Source organism: Pteronotus mesoamericanus, unplaced genomic scaffold (genome assembly GCF_021234165.1).
Source record: "Pteronotus mesoamericanus isolate MK-2021 breed Mesoamerican mustached bat unplaced genomic scaffold, CSHL_Meso_final contig_56, whole genome shotgun sequence".
Lineage (NCBI taxonomy): Eukaryota > Metazoa > Chordata > Mammalia > Chiroptera > Mormoopidae > Pteronotus > Pteronotus mesoamericanus.
In genome coordinates, this window is record NW_026555201.1 from 6,412,345 (window position 1) to 6,434,827 (window position 22,483).

Genomic DNA, 22,483 nt, shown 5'->3' on the forward strand with positions numbered 1-22,483 from the left:
TTGGAAGGGTCAAGGTGTAGTGGTCATCTGTCATTTTGTCTTCCTAGCACCTTCCTTTTTTGAGGAACTGTCTCTTCCTACAGTTACCAGAGAGGCCCCCATCTTTAAAAAAGAGACTACTCCTTACATGAAACTAATGATGATTCAGTTTCAGTGCCCCTAACTTGCACGAGTTCCTTCCAGTCCTAGGAGCAGACCTAACCATGTGTTTACATGGTCGGATGTTCTTATAAAATATGCAAAGGAAAGACATTTCAACCACAGTCATTTAAGACCACAGGCTCTTCCCACTTCAATTTTCCTTTGGTTTCACTTCCCCTCTTGGGGAGTGAACATGGGCACTTGATATTTGTGACTTCTTCTGCCCAGACTTCTTTGAAGTGCTGCAGTCATTGAGTGTGGTGTTTTAACTCTTTTCCTTAAAGAGGGCTCTGCAAATTTAACGAGATTTAGTCCCCACAAAACCTGGAGCCACCCCCACCCCTGCCCCAGCCGTAGACGAAAGGTCTAGCGGTGCACTGGTGACCCAAATCAGGCCGATCCGTGTCTCACCCTAGACTCATGATATTTGGACCTGAGAGGCAGAGCTAGGAGTCTTTGAAGCTGCCTGGGCCCTAGAAGGTCCCCTGCAGGCTCTAGAACAGGCCCCTGATTGCTGGTTTTCCACTGTTTGGCTCTTTTGTTCCCCTTTTGATTTGCTAAGAGATTTCAAAATCCTTCCAATGAATTCCCTTTGGCATTAAGATGGGCAGAATCAGGTTTGTTTTTCTACTTGCAAGCTAAGAACTTTTACTGATACATTAGTGTTTAAGATCCCAGTCATCAAAGACACTTCTAATAGTAAGCATTTCACAAATACAGGTACTCGATATGATAGACTTTATGCCTTAGATTAATGCTGGAATTAAGTAGGACATAGCACATGTGGCCCAGAGGTCAGACAGGTTTGAGACTATCTCTTGCTTCAGGACCACCTATTACAGAATTTCTAGGATATGAACCACAGGGGTCCTGGGTAAACAGCAATACCTAACCCAGGGAACAAGCTGCTTAGAGGGGAACTAGCAACACAGAGCACATCACTGATGATGCGGTGCTGGAAAGCAGGGAGAGATTGCCGAGGCCTCCCTGGAAGCAGTGTTACGTAAACAACATGCTGGACCTAGGTTTGTCTCAAACCTCCTCTCATCCAAGGTCACTAACCAACTTGAACTTGCTCTTTTTTGTGTGAGGTCATTAAGAGGTCGTGACAAAACAAGTGTAGTGTCAATGTTTCTGCCTCTTTGTGATAACTTTAAATTTTTATTTGTAACAATGGCATGGAGACTCTTAGGTTCATCTGTGTGCTCCACTGAGAAATGCAGTATGGCTTGAGGTCTGTATCTAGTTAGTTGGAATGTCTGGTCTCCTGGGTGCCAATAACCAGAAGCTAGCAGGTATAAGGCAACAGTGACAAGAGAGCCTGCATACAGAAAATGTGTAACAGAGTTATCTGCCAGTGCATTCCCTAGCGTGCACACAGCAGTGTACACTCTTCTTCAGTAACATACATTTGAAGTCCTTCAACCATTTAACACAATGTGTAACTGATGGCATGTTCAGTAGTGCTAGCCAGCTGAGAAACACTTTCAGAAGTGACACTACAAAAAGAATGCATCAGCTTTCTTAACTGCCAGAGGTTCGATTGTATATTTTAAATCCTATCTCTGTGGGGAAGAGTACCAAGCTTATGTAAAAATTATCCACTAAACCTGAGAGACTTATCAGTGCCTTATTGTTTTAGTTTTACCCTCACATCAGTGGTTTTGGAAAATGTCTATGTTTTTGGTTTAAAATAAAAATTATACACACACACTCCCGCATGCACGCACACACAAACAAACTTTGATTCAGTTTACATTTCATTAAATTATTATACTTCATTCTGGTTTGAGGATTAGTCTATTTCACTTCATGGCAAGTTTTCCAAATGTGCCACTAAAGCCTTTAAGGTCTTTTTTTTATGATTCTAGAGCTGCAGTAATCCATTTGGTAGTCACTAGCCTACCAAATGTGGCTATTTAAATGTGGCTATTTAAATTTAAATTTAACAATTAAAATTTAGTTACTAACACTAGCCACATCTCATGTTCAAGGGCCAGAGGTAACTGACTGCTACTGTATATTAAATATAATTTGACTAGATATGTATAGAACAATTCCATCACTGCAGAAAGTCCTATTAGATAGTGCTGTTCTAGAATGTATCTGAAACTAAGGGGTTAATAACCCGATTCATTCTAGAGTTTTAGCTACCAATACAGTTCACCACTGCCACTCTGCTCCCACACTATTTATTTAGAATTTAATTATCATCTTCTTTCATCTAAACATAAAAAGCACAATTTAAAGTGTTAACTGTGGCCCACATAAGCACATGTGCATGCTACTGAGAAAAGCCTTTTTTTCTCCACAAGATTTGGGCCTAATTAGGAATCCTGTTAAAAGTGTAATCATGAAACTAAGAATTTTTATTATAAATTATTTGTGATTTTGAGCAGATGATCCAGTTATTTGGAGTGTAAGCACTTTTGCCATACGACACAAATATGCCCTAGGCTTTTACCCAAGAGATTTGGAGTCAGTCCTACTAATTATCTTCATTTAAATACTCAGTAGCTAATATGTGCTGCTTCTGTAGGCATGACATCATCTTTAATGTTAGTAATGACTATTGTCAAATGGATGGTCAGACAGGTTTGAGCCTACCTCTTGCTTCAGGACCGCGCATTACCGAATGTCTAACAAGCTGCCGTGGTCCTTTGTACACAGCAATAACTAGTCCAGGGAGCAGGCGACTTGGAGGAGAACAGGAAACACACAGCATGTCACCGCTAGCATGTCACCGCTGGCATGTCGGAAAGGCGGGATGTGTTTTATCCTCTCATGTGTGCTGTGTATGACTCTTTGTAACAGTGGCAGTTTTGTGTTTTCAGAAGTCTTTATGTAAAAGGGCCAGACAAGTGCCCTCAGAGATGAAAGTAAAAATCGGGTGGGGAGAGGTGTGATTCTAGGAATAGCCATGTACATGAGCACCCAATAAGCTTTTTTTAAAAAGTTCTACACTGGTTTTAACATAATTTGCAAAGTTTCTAGGAATTTAAATTTCACAAAATTTCTACCTAAAGTTGGCTTAATCTGTGTTTTTGTCTTCTTATATACATTGGGAGGAAAAGACGCCAAGAATAATTTTGCTTGTGGACAAGGATAAATATGCATTTAAGGCAACCAACACCAGTTAGATATCCTAATTAGTGTGACCAGAGACCTGATGAGCACCTAGGGACTTAATAAGTCTGCTAATTACAACTCATTCTACAAAGAGTTGCCACGCCACAGAGCGTCAGCGTGGAAAAGTGCTCATCCATGAGAGTGTGCAAACTCTGGACAGTTTCCCACACTTTGTACCTATTCAGTACTCGAAGAGACTCTGAGTTGGACTTGGAGTGAAGTCTAGTGAAGAGAAAATGGGCTGGTGTGTGATGGTCTAGCTGCCACCGGGTAGAGGCCAGAAACGGAAGGGCCTATATCCAGGAGCCACCTTCGGCCTTATTCTTCCCTCCTCCTTCTTCACTACAGATGAGATCTTAACTGCTTTCCTACTGCATGCCCAGCCCTGCCTACCTTATTTCATGGAATGCATAGACCCTTCGAAGATAACAGCAAAGGTGAGGAAACTGAGGCCCACAAAGTTTAAGTGACTTGCCGAAGGTCACACAGCCAGGAAAGGTGAGCGCCAGGTTTCAAATCTGGACTCAGCTGAAACCAAAGTCCACGTTCTTTTTCTCTGCTTTTTACCAACAACCAGTTATAAGGAGCAATATCTTAAAGGGTTCCTTTATAAACATGTACCTTTCATATAAATATACTTAGTAGATGACCATGAACGTAAACAGTATAATGTTGAATTGTATACTCTTTTATTTTTATCCATTCATCTTTCCATTTTAAAAACTAATTCACAGGAAACATTTAGGTAAAGCCCAAAATGTGAAACATAAACGCAGGGCGGCTTCGGTTGAGCCAGGTGAGCGCCGGGAGCCCTAACTTCTCCCCACTCCCCTATGGTTTTCCAGCTCCTTAGGTGCAGTGGGAAAAATCACCTGTATCAGTTGTGGAGCTCCCTAAAGACAAAATCTAAAGGTGGTTTTTCAAATCTTTTTATGTAGGTATGTATCACCATTCTTGGGTGAAGAGATTCGCAACAAATATTTTTGAGTGAATACTGTTAATAACCATTATAAGCCATAACTGTCAGGGCAGGATCTGGTGGCTTCCTTTGCTGGTGAGAAGGTTCACAGCAATAACTACCAGTTTTCCCTAAGCCAGGGTCACAGTCTTTCTGGTTACGTCCTGCACTTCTTCACTAGGGTTTGTTGTTAAAATCTGTGGTGTTAATAAGATTATTAAAATCAAACAAGAACTGATCAAATGGAATCCAGATTCTAACTCATTTTTTTAAAACCAATATTTAGTGAACACTCTTTTTTCTGCCTTTTTCTTTTCTTTCCCACCCCTCCTTCCCTCCCTCCCTCATTTATTGCCATTCTTTTCTTTCTTTCCTTCCTTTCCACATATCCTTATTCGTGGCAAACTACGCCCTGGCACTATGCTGCTGATAATGGGTTGGTCAACTCATCCTCACTGTAAGGACAACTATCTTCTCAATGTGTCTAACTATCAGGGAATCATAAATCAAAGATACAATGAAATATCATGTCACACCTGTTAGGATGACTTTGTGTTATGAGAAAGACAAAAGATAAGTGTTGGCAAGGATGTGCCCTGGTGGTGGGAATGTACAGACATCCTGGAAACCGGTATGGAGGTCCCTTAAAAAATTAAAATAAAATTACCGTATAATTCAGCAATCCCACTTCTGTATATGCAAAGGAAATAAAATCTCTATCTCTTTTTATTTTATTTTTTTGTCCACTTGGAACATTTATTGGCATTACACACAAAACCCTTCTTTCCCCCACCCCAAAGTCCCAGGCCCCTGAGGTAGGGTCCCTTTGCCCGATTTCTAGAACAAGATTTTAGGCCTTGGCAGCCTGAGTTGGCCCCAAGGCTGTGAGCTACTCAATATTCTGGCTCATCATCTCTGTGACAGCCTGTTTCATGACATGCTTCTCTTGCAGGGCTGGCTGGAGAAAATGAGGAAGTCTGTTTGGTGAGGAAGTCTATTTTCCTCTTCAAGGAGTCCTTGGCATCCTCAGCTGTCTTCTCTACATAGTGGCCAGTTCCCACATTGATGAGCATGTGTTCCCCATCACATTGCTTCCCAGGGATACACACAGAACTTGTCAATGGGACAAGTAATTCTTCCCCCTCATTGCTCTTGTTCAGCACATTCAGACAGTCCTTTGCTTCCACATCCTTGGTATGTACAACCTTGAGCTGGACAAAGGATGTGGACAAGAACTCCACTTTCTGGTCCAGCTGGTTATTGAACATTTCCAGCTGCACTGATTCAGCTCGGTGATGTTGACTGACTGCGCCACGTTGGGAAGGAGGACTCTAAAATCACTGTCTCAAAGAGACATCTGCACTCCCATATTCATAGCAGTATTATTTACAGTAGCCAAGACACAGAAACAACCTAAGTGTCCAGCAACAGATGAGTGGATAAAGAAAAGGCACACACACATAAAATGCAATATTATTCAGCCTTAAAAAAGAAGGGAGCCTGCCATTTGTGACAACATGGATGAACCTGAAAGACATGCTAAGTGAAATAAACCAAGCACAGAAAAAGACAAATAGAGCATAATCTTACCTATGTAGAATCTTAAAAAGGCAAATTTAGAGTAACAGAGAATAGAATGATGGTTACCAGGGACTTGGGGGTTCAGAAAAATGGTAGATGTTGATCAAAGGGAATAAACTTTCAGTTATGGGAGACCAAACTGCCTGGCATGACGACGGTAGTTAATAATAATGTATTATACCATATACTGGAAATTTGCAAAGTAAGTAGATCTCAAGTGTTCTCACCAAACACACACACACACACACACACACACACACACACACACACACACAACTATGTGAGGAAATGGCTATCTTGATTAGCCTGATTGTGGTAATTATTTAACAATGTATATATTTACCAAAACATCACACTGTATACCTTAAATATATACGATATTTGTCAATCATACTTCAGTAAAACTGGGGAGGAAAAAGAACATTATGTTTTTCGTCTCATAAAGAAATGCATCTTTTCTTGTGTTACTTTAAGAAGTATATTACATACCGTGTTTGTTGTTAGCATTGGTGTGATGAAATGCTAACAAAAATTTCCTGACACCTTTTGACTTTTCACACTCTTTTTTCAAAACAGTTGAATAATAGATGATACGAATGTGGTAGTTGCTGTCTCCTTTCACACTCTTTTTTCAAAACAGTTGAATAGATGATACGAATGTGGTAGTTGCTGTCTCCGTCTTGTGGAATCAAACATTCTGGGTAATCATCAATCTGAAAAAAAAACTGAGTTGACTGAAGACCAATATAAACTGCTTATGTTTTCTGGGATAAGAAATTCCTCAAAGCTTAGAGCAAGTTTAAACTGCGTTCTTTCTTTTTATTTTTCCCGGTAAACCTTTCCTCTTCTCGTTGTTAGGTTTCCTGTTTCCTCCTCTATTTGTTTTAGTCGTTAATAAAAATTGTACTCAGCAGCAGAACCCAAGGCACTATTTACACTATAAGATTGCTAAATAAATAGTAATAGTTTTTGTTTGTTAAAAATCTCTCTCTCCCCTTGCCCTGGCTGGCGTGGCTCAGTGGATGGAGTGCCGGCCTGCAAACCAAAAGACTGCCAGTTTGATTCCCAGGTCCCCAGTTGCGGGCATGTGAGAGGCAACTGATGGGTGTTTCTCCCACACATTGATGTTTCTCTCCCTTTCTTCCTCCCTTCCCCTCTCTCTAAAAATAAATAAAATCTTTAAACTATATCCCTCCCCACCCTGACTGGGTGGCCCAGTTGGTTGGAGCATCATCCCGTGCACCAAAGGTTGTGGGTTCAATTCTGCCAGGACACAAATCTAGGTAGCAGTTCAATCCCCATGGGAGGCAGCTGAGTGATGTTTCTGTCTCACACTGATGTTTCTCTCCCTCTTTCTCTCCCTTCTTTCCCCTCTCTGTAAAATCAATAAACATATACTTGGGTGAGGATATTCTTCCCCACTTCATTTCCATTTTGAAAAAAAAATATTTTTTTAAAAGGTCTAAAAAAAATATGATTAATTGGGCTTAAACTAGGATTTTTCTATGCAGGAGACAATTTCCACTATAGGAATAGACCAAAAGATTCTGGGAACACAGACATCTAGGTTTGAATTATTGGAAATTTCCTACTTATAAAGAGCTTTCTCTTCTCTTGAAAGTGCTCTATTTTCTATTCTTGAGTAAAAAGGGGAAAAGTCTCAATTAAATACTTTTTCCAGGGGACCCCTGAAAGAAAATCACAAAGATTTGTTCTTTTACCTTATAAAAAGAGAAGTGCTTAAAGCAATTGGGTTTATTTGGTCTATTTACTATTATAAATTTCATGGGAAGAGTTGTCCAGTCACAAGAGATGCTCAGCCTTCCTTAGGATAGCTTTGCATAGGCAACATAGTGTAAACATTTCAGCAACGTTATGTTTTACAAGAAGTCTCTGGGAGTTGTCAGTGCCCATCTGTCCGTGGTATGTGTTTATCAGAGTTTTGGTGGTGCTTGGCCTGATCATATTAGGCAATAGCAGATTATTATCAGTCATAATTTCAGCTATTACACAAAATGTTTACTTGGTGATGGCCTTATTTTTAATTTGCACTTACCATGTTCTAGACCAGTAAATTTTTAGCAGGCGATTATATCAGTCTCACCAGCACAGTTTGTAAAAAATACAGATATCTAGGCCTATTTCAAACTTACTGAATCTCTTTACTTGCTATTCTTGGTTTATAGTTGGTATATTCCTGCCACATTATATATACGTATCTATCAGGGTGGGGCAAAAGTAGGTTTACAGTCATGAGTGTGCAAAACACAGCTTAACCTGTAGCATTATTTACCATTGTATTATTTTCCATATGAACAACTATAAACTAGTTTTGCCCCACCCTATATGTATTTACATATATACACAAACACACACAATAGCTTATTATGTTATATTCGAGGCTCTCCCTCTATATAAATTATGTTCATTCACTTTTACAAATCAGGTGTAACTTTTACTGATTCCTTTGAGAATAAGCTCCATCACTATCCTTGGAGACATTTGTCTAATTTCATGCAATGGCTTTATGATCTTTGTTTTGCACGCCATAGGAACAACCACATTTTGTCAGTTGCCTGCCCTTAATGTGAACTTTCAACAGACCTTTCACATTTGGAAGTTCTCAAAACTAACCACAGCCATTTGAAGTCTCTATCCCCTACACATAGTTTTTGTTTTATTGTAACATTTGCTTGAAGGTTCTACTACATGTTAAAGACCAGAGTTTGTGCCTTCAAAATAGAAAAGTCTCAGTGCCTCCTGGAAAAGGATTAACTAAGAACTTCAAACTACTAACAGTCCATAGCTGAGTGAGCTGACATTACTTAGACAACGCTCAGCGCACACCAGTAGAATGAGTCAGGATTTCCAGGACTCCAGAAGAAATTTTAGGACCTTGAAATTCGCTCACATACATGAATGCTGCAGGAAAATCTGGTGGTGAGAGTTTCTTGGATTTGATTTCCCAGCCTTGGGAAAGCAAATAATAGAGGTTTTTGAAAGTCTAACCTGACATTTATTATAGAAACTTTCAAACAGAAGTTAAAATTAAGGCTACAATAGTTGTTCAATACTCTAGATTTGCAAATATATAGTAAATTAACACTTTTGTCACAGCTACATAAGTAGGTCAATCTAAAGAGAGCCTTATTTTGTGATTAAGAATAATTTCTTCTTGGAGATTACTATGATGGTGGGCGTGAGACAAACGACCAGAAAAAGTTGTGAAAGACTATGAAATGGGAATAAAAAAAGATTAGAAGTATTCTGTTTAGCTCACCCATCCAGGTTATCTTGTCTTTCATTGTCTTTGAAGTATTTTACAATGCTGTGATTTGTACAAAACTTTTTTGTGTGTTTTTTAAATCATATAGAAACTTAAAATTTCTAAGTGATAAATTTATCAACTTCTTTCCATTTCATCTTTCCCTGATTTATGCTTAGAAATACATTTTACACCCTGAAATCAGATATTCACCTATGTTTTCTATTTCCTTTCCATTTCCTCTTTTATTGTTAGTTCTATAATCCTCCTTGATTTTGGGGAAGGGGGAGTATTTGTTAAGACTTCGGTCTAGCCCTGACCAGTGTGGCTTAGTTGGTTGGGCATCGTCCTACAAAGCAAAAGGTCGCTGTTTCAATTCCCAGTCAGGGCACATGCCTGGATTGCAGGTTCAGTCTCTAGTTGGCGTGCAAACAAAAGGCAACCAGTTGATGTTTCTCTCTTGCATCAATGTTTCTCTCTCTCTTTTTCTGTCTCTCTTTCCCTCTCTCTAAAAAAATAAATAGATAAAATCTTTAAAGAAAAAAAGACTTTAGTTTCACTGGTTGTGATTCCAAGTCTATTTAGTATTGATTTGGTGAAAAGTATGCTTCAAGTAGAGACTGAGTGCAAATAAATAGTAAATATTTCTGAGTCAAATCTTTTTATTAGGAGTTTTGGAGGGAGACAAAGTATTTGCAATAATTTGAATAATAATTACAATTTATAAAGCATAGTATATACCATCTTATAATACAACAAATCTATGACGTAGTTAGTTATTATTAACCCAGTTTTACAATGAGGAAACTGAGGTTCAGAGAGTTAACTTTACAACACTAGTAAATTATGGAACTAGAATTAGAAGACAAGACAGCCTTTCCAAAGCCAACTTTACAAAAACAACTAAGATTTAAGAACACAGCTCTACTAGTAGTCAGAGGTGGGGATTTTGTCGGGAAGAGACAGAAGTCTTTCTTCTGAAAACAAGGCTGAATCCAAACAGTAATCAAGCATCTGGATTAATTATGCCAGAGTTTCAGTCAAATTATGCTAATTCCATTATTTGGAAGGAAGTAAAGCCAGACCTCTTTTTAGCTGCTGCAATCATTGAATTTGGTTAGTTTTATCATTCAAGACATAATACCTTTCTGAAATACACTACAGTGCTGTTCATATAAAGCAGTCATGTAAATTTTTTCTGTATTCATTGGTATGGAAATGTCCATGTTACACTGTAAAGTGAAAATAAGAGCATTATGCTAAGTGAAATAAAACATTCAAAGAAATACAAATACCAGATGATTTCACTCATATATGGAATCTAATGAACAAACTGAGCTCACAAGCAAAACAGAGACGGATTCATAGATGGAAAGCAGGTTGAAAGCTAAGAGGGGTGAGTAGTTGAGGGCATAGAGGGATCAAGCAAGAAAGTAAAAGAACTCATAGACATGGACAACAGTGTGGCAAATATGGGGGGAGGATCGTATAAGGGGGTTATGGTAATGGGGAGAACTACAATAAAAATGTTAAAAAAAATAAGAGATTATAAAACAGTACATGTAGTATGGCTACAGTATGTCGATGCATAGAACACAGTTTGGAGTATTGTACATTAAATTTTCTCGTGTGTGTGGTTAACTGTGGTTATCTCTGGATGGTGAGATTTGGTCAAAGACAAACTGGGGCATATTAAGAACTGTGAGTTTATTTGAGGAAAACTTGATTCGAATCAAGCGGCATCCAAGCTAGCAGACAGAAAGGAGCGCTGAGGATCTCTACAAAATGAAAGACTTTTATAGGCAACAAGGAGTGGGAACAAGGACGTTATACTAGCCAAAAAGAAGTAGATTGGTTATTGCAAGGTTACTTTCTTTTAAGGGATGGTCAGGGCCTATCAGGCAGTTAGCTAAGTGCTCATCAGGGGGTAACAGAGTGAAGCGCTGGGTCTCCGTTGGACTCCATTGTGTCCAGGCCTGCTTTGCCCCGGTGGCCTTCAGGCTCAGAGCTTCTAATCATTAGGGGAATTCCGCTTGCAGCTTGAGTTTTACAAAAACATCCCCTTCCATTCCCCTTCCTTTGACACAAAGGAAGCCTGAACTCTGTACTTTGGTAAGATGGATGTGAGATGCCACTGAAGCTCCTGTCTTCTCAGTTGGCACCTTCTCAGTCAATAAACCTTTCCTTTCTCTAACTCTGACGTTTTGAGTTTTGGCCTTTTTAAGCATCAAGCACACAGACTTCAGACCGGTAACCGGGTGATTCCTGACCGACTGGTTTCAGATTCCACTTCTGAGAGAGCTGAAATTGTAATTAAAGCTCAGTTCAGCAATGTGGAGCTGAGCATAAGTGACTTCATTTGGGGCTTGCTGTCTTGTTTGTAACAGATTATAAATGTACAACTTTTATTTTTCTTTATTTTAATTTTAAGAATCATCTACACACTATGATAAAGATAGTTGTTTGGCTGATTTTTAAAATAATATTTCAACTTGTGGTTCTGGAATCTCAGAGTCATACACAAAAATGTGTACCTTCTTCTCTGAAAATTTATCACCAAAGAACTAAACAGAGGGAGGGGGCGTTAAGGACAATATCTAATATGGAGACTGTTAACACACAGGGGTGTCCAACCTTTAGGTGTCTCTGGGCCACACTGGATGAAAAAGAGTTGTCTTGGCTACACATTAAATACACAGGCACTAACAAAAACTGATGAGCAAAAAAAAAAAGGTTTTAAGAAAAAGGGTTTTAAGAATAAAAAAAGGTTTTAAGAAAAAGACTTTAAAAAAAAAAAGCAAAAAATTTTAAGTAAATGTACAATTTTGTGTTGGGCTGCATTCATAGCCATCCTGGGCTGCAGGTTGGGCACCACTGGCGGCATCTGACTTTTAAAAAGGCATTTCTATGCACACTGTGAGGCCTCCATCACTGTAAAGAATGTGCTAACTGATTACACTTGTGACTGTCACACAGGCAAGTGGGCATATAAAGGAAGGGGTGGAGGGCAGCCATTGGATAAACAGAGTAACTGTGAATGGCGGTAGTGCCAAAATGGTCCATGACCCATCACTTCTCATCTCCCCTATTCTCTCCTGTGGGTTCATCTAATAGCCATAACCTCAGTTGCAAAGTCTATGGCTACAAAGTAACCAAAATAGACAGACAAAACTGATGAAAACATTTCATTCAACTTAGACTTGAATTATAAAGGCAAAGGGTTAAAATAAGGAAGGCAATGGATCTCTCCCTCTCCCTCTTTCTTTCTTTCTCTCTCTCCCTCAATCAAACAAAATCCTTTTGTAAAGACCACACCTCAGCATGCTTGTGAGGCACGTGAGGACCACCCCAGAGCTGAGCAAGGCTAATTTACACATCCATGGGGGAAGAGTTTTCTGACCAGAAAGCTCCACTGTCATCAATGAATGGGGCCAGCATTTAGTCCAAGGAATATGCTGTCAGTGCCTGACGGAAGTAAAAAAAGCTCTATAGAGGGAAATAGCTGATCTCAGTCCCTTGCTGAGAATATATTTTAGATATGTTGTTTTCTGGGAAAAAATTGCATTCACATCAGAGACACCTTTAGGAAATTCAAAAGCCAAACCTTCCACTTCAGCCCAAAATGTAGATAGATAGGGAGGGAGGTAAAATAGATAGATTATACTCTGGTTTCTCTTCAGAACAAATAAATCTTTTGCCTTTTAAAATAGATAGCTAATATTGTAATGATCCTATAGAACTAATTTGTTTGTAATTTTCTAACTTTATGTCTTAAGCTTTAAATATTGTGAGTTTGATTCTATTTTGTAAATGAATCCTTAGCTTATTTAGGTTGGAAATAAATTAGGATTATTAATTGTTTCATATAGCATTGAATTTGTGTTTTTAGGATTACTTATCAAAGTTGAAAGAACTGTTTGTACCCAGACAACTTCTAGCATAGGTAATAATAACTAAGAATATCTACATTAAAATAATTTTAGAACTCCAAATCAGGACACGTGACAGATTTTTCCTATGACTTGTTGATTTTAAAAACTCATATTACATCACACTATTTGTACATATTTGATAAATAACCTTTTAAAAATATAATTGTATAAAATTATTATTGACCCAGTATTTGTACTGATCCACTAATATACATGGTAGCTTTAGCTGTCTTTTCTCATCAGAAACTAGGGCTGGGGAACTTGGAATTACTTGCAAATGGCTCCCTAAGTTCTCCCTCCCAGTCAACATTACAAAAACTCTAAGAACATCCATAAGTTATAATACTTTCTAATATTTGACCTGACTTTCTTTGCCTCTGAGAAAAGTGTGTATTATATGATCTTGTCACTGGTAGTTTGGAGCTAAATAGTGCACCAACTGCTCTTCTTACAGTACATTTGGGCATTGGGAAAAATCCATTTTACCTGTATGAAAGGGGAAAAAAGAAACCACGCTGGCTCACCTGCTGGGTACACCTTTCTCAATCTGTGAAGTTAAAAGCTTGTGTAGGTGTGCAAGAAAGGGTTAATTCCACTGGTCTGGATTGCTCAGACCTGAACTCCAAAGAAAGGCCTATCTTTAAGACTGGCCCTTGGCCCCATCCTGGGAGATAACCTCTGAACCTTGGCATTCTGCTGGACAAAAATGTTCTTGTACGCCTGACACCTCAGGCCATGCTCTACCAGTTTGATCAGACAAATCTGTCTGACAGTGTAATTTGTGGTAAACATCTGTCTTTTCAGGAGGTGAGCTTGAAGAGGGAGAAGGGGGACTGCAGTCTGAATCACTGAGGCCACTCATGCAGGTCCTACAGACCTAAATGACCCACCCCCAATAAAAATTCTGGACCCCAAGCTCAGGTGAGCTTCCCTCATTGGGAATACTTTGCACATGCACCACATTGCTGGGAAAATTAAGCACATCCACACAATGCCGCCAGGAGAGGGTCCCTTGATACCTGGTTTATCCTGGATTTCATCCCATGCACATTTCCCCTTCGCTGAATTTAATCTGTAGCCTCTCACTATTACAAACCATTTCTGACACCTGTAAAGTTCTAGTGAATCATCAAACATGAGGGTAGTCTTGGTGTCCCCCTCTACGTCCCCTACATAAATGGAAAACCACATGCAAGCATAAGGCCACCAGCTGCTTAGACAACTGGCTCTGCCACCTGTGGGCACTGCACGGCCTTGCGCTTTCCCAGGCTGTAAGTCAGAGGGGGGCCAGCCCACCTGCCCATCCGTCCTTTTCAAAGGACTCATAAGGATTCTGATCCTTGTAGAGAGTCCAGTGTGAACATGGGAAGAGGAAGAAATTAAATGTTCAAATAATGTCACACAGAATACAATAAAAGCCAACATTTATTGAGCACTTACTGCATGCTCTTTTAAGCGCTTTCTAGGTATTATCTCACTGCATCTTCAAACAACCCCATGTGTCAGAACTACTCCCATTTTTCAAGGGAATATGAGGAACCTGGAACTCAGAGAGTTAAGTAGCCTGCCCAGGGTTCCACTGCTAGTGAGACAGGATAATAAGAATCTGGGAAAATTCCTTGGCACCTTGAGTAGGGAAACTGAGACAGCAGAACACAACTAGCAGTGCAACTTACAGCCAGAAAAAAGGTTCACCTCCCTATAGATAACATCTAGGCCTCAGCTGTGTCTTAGTTCCAGGTCCAGAAGAGCAGCAAAACCAGGTGGGCAACACCAGAACCAACTGCAACAACTAAAGACCCACTGCCTTGGCACTGACCAATCAGTGGAGACCATGACCCTGAAAGGGCGCACCTGGGGAACTGGTGAAACCCTCCCCTGAGACCCCCCTAAAGTTCCCACCTGCAAGGAAGAGAGAACAGCCTCAAGACAAAGGACCCAGCTTTGTGCACGCTGCAGGCTGCAGCCCGAGCCGTTCCCTTTACCTTCCTTTCCCCCTACTTCTTTCTTCACAGGCACTCATCTCCTAAACTCTAGCAGGGTGTCCGACCTGCGGTCCACGGGCTGCATGTGGCCCAGGATGGCTATGAATGCGGCCCAGCACAAAATCATAAATTTACTTAAAAGCCTTTTTTTTTTCCTGCTCATCAGTTTTCATCAGTGTTTATATATTTAATGAGTGGCCCAAGACAACTCTCCTTCTTCGAGCGTGGCCCAGAGATGCCAAAAGGTTGGACACCCCTGCAGGCAATGGGCAGTTGGCAGCTTGTCTCAGAGTAGTCCCCTGAACCGGCTTCCATGGCTCCCCCTTTCTCTGACCTCCCAGTGAGCTGAGGCAGCTCAGCCTAGACTCTCCTGTTGCTTCTTCTCTGGTAAGTCCTTCCTTGTTTTACTGTCCCCACTGTTAATAAACATACCCTGACAGTCACCTGGACTCCTGTTGTGAAATCTTTCCTACACGGAGTCAAGAACCCACACACTACAGCCGGCCCCAGGCGACCCACACAGGGCCAGGCCCCGTCTGGTAACACTAGTGAGTGGCAGACCAGAGATTCAAGTGATGCCTTTGCTCTTCATTTATGACACGCAAAATGGCACACAAAGTAGAAGACATGTATGTACCATAAAACTAGCATACTGTGGGTCTAAAGATACAATTGCTTCTATTATAAGATAGGAAAATGTTACGATGAGATAGACTTTTGTATCTTCACTGTGAGACAATGTTAAAGGAGAAAGACTACTATATAAACATGAGTAGTAGATAACAAATATCACATAACCCTAAAAAATTCTAAATTTTCTAATTACTGAATTGACCCATTTTGCTCAGGTGGCTCTCATTTCTTATGCATTCTTATGAATTGCCCACCCACATTCTCTATCAAAGACTTGACATCAAAGGGGATAGTTCAATAACATGAAAGAGAACCTCAGACTAAGAAAGCCTAAAAAATGAACTTAACTTAATACACAAAGATCAGGATGAAAATCACTTGGAAATCAGATTCCTGACTTGCAAGGCACTTAAGTGTTGTAACGGAAAGCCATCAGGAAGACTGCAACCTAATTAGCTAGTTCAAGTTACTCTAATTAAATTCTTACAGACCAGTTCATGTTTTATGCCCTAGTTATTAAGTACATTATGACCAAAGTAGGTAATCACAGTCAACATCTTGACAGGAATTTGGAATGTTGGAGAAACACTATGAACTAGCAGTCAGAAAACCTGATTTCTAGTCTGGCCTCCACTGTTAACTAGCAGCGTAACTTTGGTCGAGTTACTTAATTTCTTTTGGCTTTGGTTTCCTCATAGGTAAAATGAATTGGTTATAATCTCTTTTAGCTTGAAATTAAAATGTACATATATACACATATATAAATACAAAACTACATTATAATTTTCAGATATTAAAACTTAACTCTGCTAATGACTGTATTTCAGGAAATGTATTTACATGATTAGGAAGAATCAGATGGGCTTTTTGTTGTTGTTGTTGTTTTTTTTTTTTTGCAAAGATGCAGGCAAGAGCATCTGCTGAGTCCTGATTTGGGGGGAAGATAGTATATTTATGTAAATATGTAATTTACCTATGCATTTTGTTAAGAACATCCCTTATAAATAATTCACTACCTATATCCCAAAGAATCTACAAGAAATACAAAATGGAGTTCTTCAGGCTGAAATGAAAGGGCACTGCAGTAATTTGCATCCGCATGAAGAAATAAGAGCACTGATAAAGATCACTACAGGTAAAACTAAAAGACAGTTAAATGTATTTTTTATTTGTAACTACATAAAGCAATAATTATAGATTTGTGTCAATAGGCACATAATATATAAACTGTAATTTGTGTGATACATTAATGATAAAGAGTCAATCCATTGAGAAGTTAAAACAATTATAAATGCATATATACCTAAGAACAGAACCCAAAAATACATGAAAGAATTGAAGGTAGAAATAAACTCAACAATAATAGTTGGAGCTTTACTGTCCCCACTTAAAGAGCAGAGCAGAAATTAATAAAATAGTGAACAGAAAAACAATAAAGAAAATCAACAAAACCAAAAGTTGATTCTTTGAAAAGATCAACATAATTGGCAATCCTTTAACAAGACTGATTCCCCAAAAAGGAGACTCCAACTCAAATTACTAAAATCAGGACTGAAATAGGAGACATTACTACCAACCTTACAGAAATAAAAAAGAGTATAAGGGAATACTATGAACTGTTGATTGGCGACAAATTAGACTGCCTAGATAAAATAGACATATTCCTAAAAAGACATGAACTACCAAAACTAACTCAAGAGAAATAAATAGAAAATATAAATAGACCTATAAAAACAATATGAAGCCCTGGAGGGTGCGACTCAGTTGGTTGGAGCAGCATCCCATTGAGAGAAAATGTCACACGTTTGATCTCTGGTCAGAGCACTTAACCAGGTTGTGGGTTCAAGTCAGAGTGCACACAAAAAGGAGGCCCACTGCCATTTCTTTCTCATGTTGATGTTTCTCTCTCTCTCTCCCTTCCTCTTTCTTTAAAGGCAATGAAAAAAAAATGTCCTAACCCTGGCTGGTGTGGCTCAGTGGATTGAGCGCTGGCCTGCAAACTGGAAGGTTGCAGGTTTGATTCCTGATCAGGGCACATGCCTGAGTTGCGGGCCAGGTCCCCAGTTGGGGGTGTGTGAGAGGCAATCGATCAATCTCACATCAATGTTTCTCTCCCTCTTTTCCTCCTTTCCTTCCCCTCTCTCTAAAAATAAATAAATAAAATCTTTAAAAAAAAAAGAGAAAAGAAAGAGAAAGAAAATGTCCTAGAGTGAGGATAAAAAAAAAAAAAAAGATACATGAAGAGAACTATAGAAGACTGAACTAGTAATCAAAAAAGCTTCCCACAAAGGAAGGTGCAGAACCACGTGGCTTCACTGTTGAATTCTATGAAATATTTAAAAAATTAACACAAATCCTTCAAAACTCTTCCAGAAAGTAGAGGAGGAGAAAATAATTCCTGTTATTATCCTGATACCAAAACCAGACGAAGACATCACAAGAAAAAAAAAACTACAGACCAATATCTCTTGTGAATACAGATGTAAAATTCCTCAGCAATATGCTTACAAACCAAATCCAGAGACATATTTTTAAAAGATTAGAAGGTACTGGAGATTGAGGGTTATAACAAACCTCAGCAGAAGCATTTAATCATGAAATTACCTGCCTTGTTCAAGAAAATTCTAAATGAAGTATTAATGAGGGCATGATGAAACCTGACTTTCATGGTGTCAGTTTTTTCCTGTTTATAAAGGAAGGATTTAAGAGATTATTATTAGAATTGCTCTAGTCCCTTCCTTTTCCACATGGCCTAGACATATTCAGTAGGGAAGTTGGACTTTCTTTTTTCCCATTTACAAAGTTAGCAGTTTCTCTGTTAAGAAGTGATACCAAACAAGAGAAAACTTGGTTATAATAACATCTGATTAAAATATATATTCTCAGCTTTCAGATACAAAATAAGTCAGCCAAGGAAATGTAACATAAAGCATGGTGACAATAATCAATAACATCTTGCAAATTTGAAAGTTGCTAAGAAAGTAAATCTTAAAAATTCTCAACACAAAAAAATGTGTAACTTTGTATGGGGACACAGATGATAACTATACTTACTGTGGTGATCATTTTGCAATATATACAAATGTTAAATCATTATGTTATATACCTGAAACTAATATAATGTTGCATATCAATTATACTTTAATTTTTTTAATGTATTCTCAAGTAAAATAGCAACAGGAAGAAACAATCAGCAAGTCCAGAAGAAAGTTTAAAAATAATTTGAGCCATGTCTTTAACAAATCATATAAAAACAGGACAGGGGAGAGGGGAGATAGTTCCAGTTTAAAAAGGGATCTAAGGGCCCTGGGCAAGTACGTCATTTGGTTAGAGTGTCATCCCAATAAGCCAAAGTTGTGGGTTGAATCCTTGGTCAGGGCACATACAAGCATCAACCAATGAATGAATAAATAAGCGGAAAAAGAAGTCAATGTTTTTTCCTCTCTCTACTCCCCCTCAGCCCCTGCAACTCATCTCTCTCCCAAAATTTTTTTTTAGAAAGGGATCTAAGAGACACAACAACCCACAGATCTGCCTGACCAAAACAAATAAAGAGGCAAAGGATGGTATATGACTACTCATGGGATGTAATAGGGAGTACACAGCATCAACTATGAGTATTCGTGCCAAAAAACTGAACTTGCATCCTACCATCCCAGTTTACAGGAAATACAGGGGATAGAGGAATATGTTAAAGGATTCTACAGAGTCACAATTGGGTAGATCCAGAATGTGGGAAATTCTCCAGGCCAAGTGACATGATTTCTCCATCAAATAAGTAACAGAAAAAATGAAAAGGAAGGAAGATTTGTCAAGGATTAAAAGAGATTTAAGAGACAAACACAATGTATGGACATTATCTAGATCCTAATTCAAGCACAACCACTATAAAAAGACATTTTCGAGCAAGTGGGGAAATTTGAACATTGACTAAATATTTAACATTACCAAGGAATTATTATTTTAGGTGTGATAATGGCATTATGGTTACTTTTTAAAAACTGTCCTTATACTGAACTGTCTATGGATGGAATAATATGTTTGAGAATTGCTTTAAAAGGGAGCCCCCAGATGGTGGAAGAGTAAGTAGACCAAAACAAATAAAGAGGCAAAGGATGGTACATGCTACACTAACATCCTCCCAGGACCAAACCAGAGTTACAACTAAAGTAAAATCATCTTGAATAACCAGCTGAAAACTAGCTGGAGAGAAGACTTAAAACAAAGGGCTTACAGAAGAAACCACTTCACCACGATAAGACTGGTAAAATGTGGAAGAGGCACAAAAGGGCTGGCTGGGCAGTGGCTGAAGCTCTAAAGGGATAATTCAATGGCCAGGGGGTTCTCCCTTAGACATGTGGGGTCCAAACCCTAAGCTGGGCTCCCCAGCATAGAGCACCAGAACTGGGAAAGGAACCCAAAAAACATCTGGCTGTGAAAAGCAGCAGGATTTCTATCTGCTGCAGAGAAACAGCTAGAGACACAACGAGCCTCTTAAAGGACCAATGCGCAAAATTTCATTTGCAGCCCTTTACCCTGGGCTCTAGCAGAGAAAGGGCAGAATGGACTAGAGATGTGTGAGTAGAGTCTGGGGTTGGTGGCTCTGGAGAGAGAACTAAAGGAACAGCTACCAGGATTTCTTTGTAGGGTCATTCCCCATACTGCAGAGGCCATCTTTCTTAGTCAGATCACTCCCCTACAAGAGGCATCAGCCTTGGGGGGAAGCAATAGCCCCATCCACAGGAAACCCTCTCCCCTCACTCCGTAGAGAATTGGCCAGGCTGCTGGAGGCTCTATTAGGGATAAACAGCAAAGCTGGATGTCTGGAAGCTCTGAAATTTTAGATGACCCTCCCCCTGGCCCAGTGCTGGTGAAAGCCAGTGTTGGTGCACAGCCTGGTTCTTTCTGCACACACCCAGACCCAGCAGAGGGAGCCATAAGCTGTGGGTCACTGATAGCTCCAAACAGGTTGCCCAGGGTCAGTCATAGGCAGCATCTGACATAGGTCTGCACCAGAGTCTTTGCAGATCTACCTAATACAAAGAAGCAACCAAATTGTGAAGACAAAAAAAAAGGCCCCGAATTAAAGAATTCTCCATAGAGGAACTAAGTGAAATGGAGGCAAGCAATTTATCAAATAATAGAGTTTAGAGTAGTGATTATAAGGATACTCAACAACATGAAAACAAACATAGAAACCATGAAAAAAGGACCAGTCAGAAATAAATAATGCAATATCTGAAATAAATAAAATAACACTGGAAGGAACAAACAGGAGGTGAGATGAAGCAGAGGCTTGAAATCAGTGATTTGGAAGACAAGATAGAAAAAAACACCCATGCAGAGCAGCAAAAAGAAAAAGGAATTTTTAAAAAATGAGGAGAGCTTAAGAAACCTTAGGGATAACATAAAGTGTAACAACATCCTCCTCATGGGAATACGAGAATTGTTTTAAAATAATCCTTCAGTGGGAAACTTGGATGGAATATAGGTAAAGCATGATCAGCTAGATGTTTATAGTTACCAGAGCTGGTGATAGGCATTTGTCAAGCACTTATACTTATTATTCTAATGTGTTTATGCTTGAAATTTTTCCATAAGAAACGTTAACAAAAGAGAGGGATGACAACCAAATGAATGTGTGATTCTAAATAGGATCCTAGTTTGAACAAACTGTAAAAAATAGCTAAAAACAGAAAAAAGCTATGTGGCCTTCACCTAAACAGGGCTCTGCTTGGTTCCACTGATATGGGTTTAGACATACTGTAGAAAGTTAATTAAACATATGTTATTCTCTCCTCTTGGAATACACTTGCCCTTTTTTCTGCCTAGAACCTACTCTTCTTCCTTCAAGGCCAAGTTCAAAAGTTACTTCCTTGGTGGACCTTTTCCCATTCATCTCCCCAACAGAATATGTTAGTTCCTCTTCTGGTTTTCATCATATTCTGTTTATTATATCTATTTTCACATTTCATTATAATTATCTGCTTATAGCTGTTTTTCTTCTTTCCCATTTGCTTGCCTTCCTCTCTAAATTATGAGATACTTAAAAGTAAGAAGTACCTTTTTTTATTCATTTATATATTTATAGTCCCTGGTAATTCAAAACATTGGTAGAATGCTCCATATAAAATCAAACATCTGTTCAATAGATCTGCACAGTATAGAAGAAGAAAAAAACATAAACCAGAGGAAAAGCGAAAAGGAGAAAACTGAAGGCACACCTCATGTACTGAGGTAAAGTTTGCAGATAGTGGAAGTAAGGCCTAAAAAGAGCTAAACCATGTGGTGTCTTTGAACTTCCATGGTCCTTTCAAGACCAAACTTCCTCTCTGCAAATCAAGCTCTAATTCTAACAGTCTCCAATAAAGACAGAAAAACAAGTAATAAATTAATTCACTCAAATTGCAATTTGATTAATTACCTGCTCTGAGAGTATGCCAGAGAGAACCTGAACAAGGACCAAGGGTAAGCTGAAAGGTTTTGATCAACTAATGAAGCAGCCAAGAATATTTGGAGATGCCTTGAGTGATTTTCCCTCTAATTAAACCACATTAGCAATTATCTATGTCACACTGTACATAAGTTTAAACCTAAGTAAAAGCTATTTTTACATTTAGCATTTTGCAAATCCTTCTACTCTCATAATTAACAAACTCATTGCAGTCTCAACCAAGCAGTTTCTTTTCTTCCATTATTGTCTACCTGAGTTATAGCATGCCAGTCCCTAAGGAAGTCTGAGTAGATGAGCTATTTTTGTAATCTATTAATATAGCTGTCATGAATGATCCAACCACATATTCCAAAAAGAATTAGCACTTTGGAGAACTGGACACTGTCTTGTAATATTGGAGACTCC

At 39.0% G+C, this 22,483-nt stretch overlaps 1 protein-coding gene and 1 pseudogene across 1 annotated transcript in view; both read right to left on the reverse strand.

Moving 5' to 3' along the window:
- The window catches only part of CUNH12orf56 (chromosome unknown C12orf56 homolog), a 71,253-nt gene that overhangs the window by 38,412 nt on the left and 10,358 nt on the right, over positions 1 to 22,483 (reverse strand). Inside the window, 2 exon segments of the mRNA XM_054580229.1 lie at positions 6,299 to 6,370; positions 6,432 to 6,522. Coding sequence (XP_054436204.1) covers positions 6,299 to 6,370; positions 6,432 to 6,522 — 163 coding nt within the window.
- Positions 5,079 to 6,201, reverse strand: LOC129075962 (prefoldin subunit 5-like; annotated as a pseudogene).